Source organism: Sinocyclocheilus rhinocerous, unplaced genomic scaffold, assembly GCF_001515625.1.
Source record: "Sinocyclocheilus rhinocerous isolate Xijiao unplaced genomic scaffold, SAMN03320098_v1.1 scaffold2780, whole genome shotgun sequence".
NCBI lineage: Eukaryota > Metazoa > Chordata > Actinopteri > Cypriniformes > Cyprinidae > Sinocyclocheilus > Sinocyclocheilus rhinocerous.
This window is the reverse complement of record NW_015628683.1, coordinates 225,273-235,303: the sequence shown is the minus strand read 5'-3', so window position 1 is coordinate 235,303 and position 10,031 is coordinate 225,273. Positions and strand designations below refer to the sequence as shown.

At 42.3% G+C, this 10,031-nt stretch overlaps 1 protein-coding gene across 3 annotated transcripts in view; it reads left to right on the top strand.

The window, feature by feature from the left end:
- The window catches only part of LOC107738006 (interleukin-2 receptor subunit beta-like), a 15,352-nt gene extending 6,239 nt beyond the window's left edge, over positions 1-9,113 (top strand). For 2 of the 3 annotated variants that reach the window (XM_016549664.1, XM_016549665.1), the window contains exons 2-10: positions 2,038-2,144; positions 2,716-2,839; positions 3,077-3,161; positions 3,283-3,385; positions 3,629-3,759; positions 4,410-4,605; positions 6,787-6,892; positions 7,993-8,101; positions 8,464-9,113. In XM_016549664.1, the coding sequence (XP_016405150.1) occupies positions 2,072-2,144; positions 2,716-2,839; positions 3,077-3,161; positions 3,283-3,385; positions 3,629-3,759; positions 4,410-4,605; positions 6,787-6,892; positions 7,993-8,101; positions 8,464-9,102 (1,566 nt within the window). In that variant the 5' untranslated portion in view covers positions 2,038-2,071 and the 3' untranslated portion in view covers positions 9,103-9,113. Of the gene's footprint in view, positions 1-1,139; positions 1,267-2,037; positions 2,145-2,715; positions 2,840-3,076; positions 3,162-3,282; positions 3,386-3,628; positions 3,760-4,409; positions 4,606-6,786; positions 6,893-7,992; positions 8,102-8,463 lie in introns of all 3 variants that reach the window. The other variant, XM_016549663.1, reaches the window with a different exon arrangement.
- The last annotated feature ends 918 nt before the right edge of the window (positions 9,114-10,031 follow it).

Sequence of the window (10,031 nt, the reverse complement as noted above, 5' to 3'; positions counted from 1 at the left end):
AGACAGACAGACAGACAGACAGACAGATAGATAGATAGATAGATAGATGATAGATAGATAATAAATAAATAGACGGAGAGAGAGATAGATAGATAGATGATAAATAGACGGAGAGAGAGATAGATAGATAGATAGATAGAACGATAGATAGATAGATAGATAGATGATAAATAGACGGAGAGAGAGATAGATAGATAGATAGATAGATAGATAGATAGATAGATAGATAGAACGATAGATAGATAGATAGAACGATAGATAGAACGATAGATAGATAGATAGATATTTACTAGAGTTGTAAAGGGGTTTCAGGAGCACAACCACAAACTGTTCTCTCATTTACAGCTTCTCGGAAATGTGAGGCCCTGAAAACACACAAACACACACACACACACACACACACTCAAACACATACGCACACACACACACACACACTCAAACACATACGCACACACACACACACACACAAAAGAGATGGATACGGAGGAGGACGGGATTAATTTAAGATTTCAGAGCTGAATCAATAAAGACTTGACTGAAATAGCACCTCAATTTATACCTCCGTCTCTTTCAGCCGCTCCGACTCTCTGATCTCTACTAAACATACACTGTTCTTCAACGTCTCCCCCAGGCTATTATTTTACTCTTTTCTTTAAGCAGCAATATGCACATTCTGCCCTTTTCCACGTTCATTCAACTGAAATCTGCAATTGCAAATGTCAATCCACCATATCTGACTGTGATCAGTGTCCCAGAAAACAGAGCTATTATTGCACACTAAAACTAAGACAAATACTGCTAAACACACACACACACACACACACACACATTTTCATACAAACACACACACACACACTAGCACACACATTTTCATTCAAACACGTACACACACAAACACACACATATATACACAGACACACAAACACCTGTTTCCAGCAGTTGGTCTATAAACGTGTGTTTTTTGGGTGTAATGGACAGGAGTGTGAGTGTGAGTGTGAGTGAGGGAGAACGGCTGTCTCCTGCACGCTTCTCGTTTCCTGCCTGAGCTTTAGTGTAAATGTCACCACAACAGCCCAGCGCTGGTTTAATCCATGACCTGTTTCACTACCTGTGTGTGTGTGTGTGTGTGTGTGTGACAGGAAGGGCTGCGTTCGTGGAGAATCGCTGTGCTCTTTTAACCCTACCGTGTGTGTGATCACGCTCACAGACGGGAACATGAGCGAGTGACATCGCGACGCTCAGCACTGGGACGTCTCCGCTCCACACGTATGTAACACGCTTTTATTCACTCTGAGTCTCTACACACATCTGTCAGCGCGAAGCTTCTGCTTGAACGCTTGAGCTTTTAGACAAAAATCAAGATTGTATGAGCTCTCTGTAGAAAACCCTTCTTTAGTGGAGAGGATGATTTGAAATGAATGAACATCTGATAGTGTAGTGTAGTGAAGAAGAAGCATCATCATCATCACACACATTTCCCTTCAGTGGTGTTTAAAGCTCAAATATAATATGATAAAATATTCCCAGACCACTTCCAGGTTTTGAACATCTTTCTGAAATATGAGTGTGTTGATTTAATAGCTATGATTGAGTTTAAACACTGAAGTGCTGATACTTTCCTTCTGTTCTCTATTTTATTGATTATTAATTACAGTTTATTCAAGCAGGAAGAAAAGAAAAAGAAAAACTTTGAAAATATTTCAGAGTACACATTGTTAAAATGTGTCCCGTCGAGTCTGTCATGCTCCTCCATGCGTTCGTTCAGTCATGTGTTTAACGGCGTTTATCGTCACGGTGTTGTCACGCTCTGAACACACTTTAGAAGCTCTTCATCTTATATCTCTGAGTCTGTGGGTGATGATCTGTGTATTTGCTCTTTCTCTTTGTGGCTTTGGGTTTTTCCACCTGACGAGTGTGTGAGCGTTTGGGGGAGGAAAATGAATGCCAAAGCTTTATTTGTCATGTTCTGTGCGTTTGCCGAGAAGATAAGCAACAATTACACACGTGATGAATGAAAGTCTCTCTGTCTCCCAACAGATTTCCAGATGAATGCTGGGAGGAACACGCCATCATGCAGATTCTGGCTATGATGATGATGATGATGATTTTGATGACATCATCACATTCAGCTCTTGCAGATCAAAGTAAGAACTCCTGATGGGCTTTGTGTTTGTGTTGTGATCGGTCTGTGTGTGTTTACTAAGTTTGTCTATATGTCTTGTAAGCAGTTAAATCTGAAAAAAAAAAAAAAAACAGCTATACAGCCGTACAGGGTAAAAAGCAGCGGTCCTAGTACTGAGCCTTGTGGTACTCCATACTGAACTTGTGATTAATAAGGCACCTGTTCATTACTGCTACTACTTAATAACAGTAAGATATGTATGATTTGTTAAGATTGATCTCTTTTAATAGATTGGTGGGTATAGGGTCTAACACACGTTGTGAAAATGTGTGTTTTTCACTTAAAAATAAAGGTTCTCAATTGGCATTGATGGCACCATTAACATCCAAAAACCTTTGCATAGCAAAAAAGGTTCTTTAAAATAGAAAAAAGTTTCTTTGGATTAATAAAATAAAGATGGTTATTTTTATGAACTGTTTACTGTATGGTTCTATGGGGAACTAAAAATGGTTAATCTGTGGTGTCACTGCGAAAACACCCTTTTGCAACCTTTAGTGTTAGGTTGAATTGCTCAGATGTTGCTCTTTCTCCAGGTTTAACGTGTCATAATGATTACCACAACACCTTCACATGTGTTTGGGACACCTCAAAACTGGACGTGATCCCTCCGGTCCAACCCGAGACCGTCTGCTGGATTCATGTAACGGTTACGAAGCTGTAAGGAAAAATGTGACTTCATAACGTATTTAGCTTGTGATTAAATCAGCCTTCATATTGTACAGGATCCAGAACTAATGAACGTAGAACAGTTTTCAGTTTTCTCGTTCCTTTCTCTTAATTCTACTAATTCATTTGTTGGTTAGTTTGTGAGGTAAATCTAGAAAAATAAAATAAAACCTAATGGGTATGTGCTTCATTTTTATATGTGAAATTCTGAACTTTCTTTGATTTTAGAGATCCGATTCCAGAGAAGGCGCAGATGTTTGCAGACCCGGCACAGCCTCATATACGCTCTGCCACCGTGGTTTTTAAAAGCAAGGTGACTGACGGCATGTGTTTGAGTTCGTTTGACATGTTAAACTGCAGATTCATTGAGTAGTAAACCAAACTAACATATGACGAGTCATACAGATGTATTATTTCTTTCTCTTCTGCTGCAGCGAGGTATAATAACATCAGCGACCGGATTACATGAAGAAGTCCGTTGTGACAACTACACAAATCCTTTGGCTGAAATAGCACAACATGATGCAGAAGACAGTGGTGAGTCAAATATAATAACTCACACAGTCTGGAACAGAAGCTAGAGAGCGTGTGATTGGAGAAGGGCTGTGTATCAGTCACTAATATTTACACATGTGAAGCAGGAGTCCATTAGTGTAAATGAAGAGTTCATTAGTTAACGAGAGAATCTTTGTCACGGCTTCTGTTCTGGCTCCAATCTGACCTATTGATCAGCACTGATAACTGTTTGCTTGAGCGATTATGGTGTGTTTGTGTGTGCAGCAGTGAAAGTGGCTCCTCCTGAGACAGTGCTAGTTCACGGGATCAATGTTTCTTGGATTTTTGTTCCTTCAAAAAAATTTTTAAAGCCTGAGTTTGGGGTGCAGTACAGATCTGCTGCTCAGAGCTGGAAGGTGAGCATATCAACCTCTCTCATGTCAACCTCTTTTTTTCCATGACAAAAAAAGTTTTTGACAATTGCTTATACATGATTTATGAAACTGTGGCTTATTTTCTCTAAACTCTACAACATCACAACATCTCTTGCATCTTGCAACTCACACAACCAACAGATGATTACCCTATACACACCAGTTACACAAACACGACTAACTTGTGCATGTTCAGTGTGCTCATAAATACCATATACAGCATATTCAGCGATAGATACAAAGGGTGGAAATAATATCTTTCTTTCTCAAACTGTTGTGAAGGAAAGAGCTGTAAGTGTAGGTGATCAGTAAATTAATGTGGTGTTTCAAATGGCAGTGTTTTCCAGAACTCATGAGCTGTCAGTGTCTAATGTGGAGAAAAGTGTTCAGTGTTCTGCAAAAATTTCGTTTCACAGTTGCAAACTGATAATGTGCTTGCAGTTTTGCTGACTTGGTTTGAGGATGCATTACTAGGAGTGTGTCTCGGGTACTTTTAGTGTGTAAGTGATTGTAAAACAAACTGTAGGATGTTTAGATGATGTGCATCTGAAGGCAGATTCAGAACTGTCTCACTGTGACTCTGTCAGCGTTCATCACTGCAGAAATACTTCATTCTGTCAATGTCTGTGTAGGATGTGGAAAATTTTATCGTAAATACTAAAGAAACTCAATTGGAGCTGCCAGAGGACCATTTGCTCTTAAATCAGCAGTACGTGATCAGGGTGAGAGTCAAGTATCAAGAGAGTAAACTGCCCAATGCTGTGTGGAGCGACTGGAGTGAAGAGTACAGGTGGACATCTGCTGTGGGTCAGACGCCCCACACACCAGGTAACACACACACGCACACACACATACACGCACACACACACGCACACACACACACACACACACTCTCACACACGCACACACACAAACTCTCTCACACACGCACACACACAAACTCTCTCACACACGCACACACACAAACTCTCTCACACACGCACACACACAAACTCTCTCACACACGCACACACACAAACTCTCTCACACACGCACACACACAAACTCTCTCACACACGCACACACACAAACTCTCTCACACACGCACACACACAAACTCTCTCACACACGCACACACACAAACTCTCTCACACACGCACACACACAAACTCTCTCACACACGCACACACACAAACTCTCTCACACACGCACACACACAAACTCTCTCACACACGCACACACACAAACTCTCTCACACACGCACACACACAAACTCTCTCACACACGCACACACACAAACTCTCTCACACACGCACACACACAAACTCTCTCACACACGCACACACACAAACTCTCTCACACACGCACACACACAAACTCTCTCACACACGCACACACACAAACTCTCTCACACACGCACACACACAAACTCTCTCACACACGCACACACACAAACTCTCTCACACACGCACACACACAAACTCTCTCACACACGCACACACACAAACTCTCTCACACACGCACACACACAAACTCTCTCACACACGCACACACACAAACTCTCTCACACACGCACACACACAAACTCTCTCACACACGCACACACACAAACTCTCTCACACACGCACACACACAAACTCTCTCACACACGCACACACACAAACTCTCTCACACACGCACACACACAAACTCTCTCACACACGCACACACACAAACTCTCTCACACACGCACACACACAAACTCTCTCACACACGCACACACACAAACTCTCTCACACACGCACACACACAAACTCTCTCACACACGCACACACACAAACTCTCTCACACACGCACACACACAAACTCTCTCACACACGCACACACACAAACTCTCTCACACACGCACACACACAAACTCTCTCACACACGCACACACACAAACTCTCTCACACACGCACACACACAAACTCTCTCACACACGCACACACACAAACTCTCTCACACACGCACACACACAAACTCTCTCACACACGCACACACACAAACTCTCTCACACACGCACACACACAAACTCTCTCACACACGCACACACACAAACTCTCTCACACACGCACACACACAAACTCTCTCACACACGCACACACACAAACTCTCTCACACACGCACACACACAAACTCTCTCACACACGCACACACACAAACTCTCTCACACACGCACACACACAAACTCTCTCACACACGCACACACACAAACTCTCTCACACACGCACACACACAAACTCTCTCACACACGCACACACACAAACTCTCTCACACACGCACACACACAAACTCTCTCACACACGCACACACACAAACTCTCTCACACACGCACACACACAAACTCTCTCACACACGCACACACACAAACTCTCTCACACACGCACACACACAAACTCTCTCACACACGCACACACACAAACTCTCTCACACACGCACACACACAAACTCTCTCACACACGCACACACACAAACTCTCTCACACACGCACACACACAAACTCTCTCACACACGCACACACACAAACTCTCTCACACACGCACACACACAAACTCTCTCACACACGCACACACACAAACTCTCTCACACACGCACACACACAAACTCTCTCACACACGCACACACACAAACTCTCTCACACACGCACACACACAAACTCTCTCACACACGCACACACACAAACTCTCTCACACACGCACACACACAAACTCTCTCACACACGCACACACACAAACTCTCTCACACACGCACACACACAAACTCTCTCACACACGCACACACACAAACTCTCTCACACACGCACACACACAAACTCTCTCACACACACACACACACACCCACACACACACACACACTCTCACACACGCACACACACACACACGCACACACGCACACACACGCACGCACACACTCACGCACACAGACACACACACACACACACTCACACAGACACACACAAACACACACACACACACTGCCATACTCTAACGCTCTCATCTGCTTCTTCAGAGATCATCCAGCTGGAATCGTCTGTGGCAGGAATCACGCTCACAGGAATCACTCTGGCCACCATATTAATCTTCACCATTCTCATCAAGTGCAAGAGAATCAAAAGGTGAGTGTGACGCTGCTGATGCCTGATGCACCTGGGAGGAGTCTTCAGTGAGTTCACAACACAAACAACAACTATAACCATAACGATAATGATAACTATAACTATAACTATAATGCTGCTAATAATAATAATAACAATAATGACAATGATAACAATAACTATAATAAGTACTATAACTATGATAAATATAATGACAATGGTAACAATAACTGTAATACTAATAATAACGATTTACAAACTATGACAATAAATATAATGATAACAATAACTATAATGACAATAACAATGATACCTATAATGATAACAGTAACAATAATTATAACTATAATAATGACAGTAACTATAATGACAGCTATAATGATAACTATAACAATTACTATAACCATAATAACTATAATGATAAATATAAAGGACAACGATAACGATAACTATAATGCTAATAATAATAACGGTTTACAAACTATGACAATAATTATAATGATAATGATAACTATAAAAATGACAATAACAATGATGACAGCTATAATGATAACTATAACAATATCTATAAGGATAACAAAAGCTAAAAAGTAACAATAACTATAATGTTAACTATAATGATAATGATAACTACCAATAAAGATAACTGTAATGATAATGACCTAAAACGATAATGGCAATGATAACAGTAACTGTAACGATAACTGTAACAATAATGATAATTATAACGATGACTATAGCGATAGCTATTACTATAGCGATACCAGTAATAACAATAATGATAACTATAATTACAACACAATAAAAACTACAATAACAAAAAATAACTATAGTGGAATGATAACAATAACTACAACTATAATAACTATAACTGACTATAAAAATAACTTTACACTAACAATAGCAACAATAACGATAACTAACTATAATAATAACTATAATGCAACAATATATAAAAGAGCTGACTTACAATTATCCCACATGACCTCTTAAGCAGAAAATGATTGTAAATAATTTCAGTGAGGACAAAGAAAGTGTCAGGTTATATGAGAGACATTACATCTGTTAGGATCTGTTATCAAGAGTGTATCTGAGCACAGAATGACAGTATTGGGCCACAGGAATGTGGCTTCTTCACCTTTCAGGGTCCAGAAGAACGGTTCCACGTATATTCCTGATCCCTCCAAATTCTTCGGTGATCTGAACTCGAGCCACGGAGGGAATTTCACGGTGAGTCCCGCGCCTCAGATTAAAGCAATAAGCCCCAAGAAGCCGTGGTTTACAGTGAATTTATAACAGCTAAGGGCCGTTGTTAGGTACGATGCGAAATAAAGTGTAATGATATTAATAAAAACAGTATTCTTCCACCAAACAATGTAGTTCCTCAGAAACAGTTGTGGTTGCAACAAAGTGGTTGCCGAGCAACACACAGAAGTAAACAAAGGTGTATGTTACTTTGTAGAGTAATTTACAACAGCTTCGAACGCGGCTCAGCCAATCAGAATCAAGCACCGGAACTATCCGTTTTATAAAATCAGACACGCATTGGTTTTCGTTCAGTTCTGTTTGATAACCCACGTTCTCTCCATCAGTCTTGGCTGGGGTCGGTTTTAGTGCACGAGAGCTTCATCAGAGTGGACACCGAGTTCATCAGTCCGGTCGAGGTCCTGAAGCTGCAGGACTCCTGCGAATCCCGCGGCTCGCACAGAAACAGCGGCGGCACGCAGGACGGATGGGATGACACCGCCAAATCCTCCAACTTCTCCAACTCCACCTACTTCATGTCCCAGAGCTCCAAGGGGCCAAGCGACGCTCTGGAGCCCTGCTCGGCGCACTCCTCCTACGGGCCAGCAGGGGGCGCCGCTGACGTCGCTCGCGCCGCTGGAGAGAAGCACACCGAGGAGCTGGAGTTCTCTCTGGAGAAGCTGAGGCAGGACACACAGAGTCCGGATTCGGGTTTCGCCGGCGGAGCCGAGGACAGCATGGAGGAGATGGAGCTGCCCAGTCCTCTGGGCTTAAACCTGGCTCCGCACCTGCCCCAGGACCTGCCGGCGCCGCAGCCCAGCAGACACCCGCTCATGTGCCTCCCGCGCACGGATCTGCTGCTGCGACCGAGCTGCTCCATCCCTGCATTAGACCTGGACCTCCTCAACCTGGACCTGCAGAGCTCCTGCGGGCTGATCGAGCCCTCGAGTGGAGATTACATGCCAGTGAAAAACCTGCAGAGTTAAAGGGTTAGTTCACCCAAAAATCTGAATTCTGTCATTAATTACCTGTAAGATCTTCGGAAGACAAATGAAGATATTTCTGATGAAATCCGAGAGCTCTCTGACCCTGCATAGACAGCAACGCAACTGAAATGTTCCCAGGTCCAGAAACGTAATCCATGTGACTTCAGGGGTTCAAGCGTAATTTCACGAAGCTACGAGAATACTTTTTGTGCACAAAGAAAACAAAAACAACAAGTTTATTATGTTAATGTAAGCCGCAGCGCCATGCGCTGTTTACATGAAGCGGAAGCAAGCATATGCATCGTGATACTCTCCACAATGGAGAATATTATAATAAGTCGTTATTTTTGTTTTCTTTGCGCACAAAAAGTATTCTCATAGCTTCGTGAAATTACGCTTGAACCCCTGATGTCACATGGATTACGTTTCTGGACCTGGGAACATTTCAGTTGCGTTGCTGTCTATGCAGGGTCAGAGAGCTCTCAGATTTCATCAGAAATATCTTAAATTGTGTTCCGAAGATAAACGAAGGTCTTTAGGGGAGTAATTAACGACAGCATTTTCATTTTTGGGTGAACTATCCCTTTAAGGTCATTGCACACCGAGTCTGAAATTCTCGTCCGAAATTTTCGCACGTTAAAAAATAAATACGACCTCACGTTGTTGTCAATCACGTTTACACGCTGCCTCCGAAACTTTCGTCCGTCATAAAAAAATTCGGATCGGGTTCGATTTTCTGCGTTTTTCGCAATTTGAAAAAGAAAAGAAATTGAAATTGGTGGTCTTCTTTTTAATATGTGGCTCTAGTATCGCTAGCAATCGCACTAAATGATAATCCCGCTGCTCCTTCCTCTCTATATCTCAGGATTGGATGAACCCAATATTTCCTCTTTTTTCTCTCTCTCTTTTGAAGAAGCGAGAGGACAACA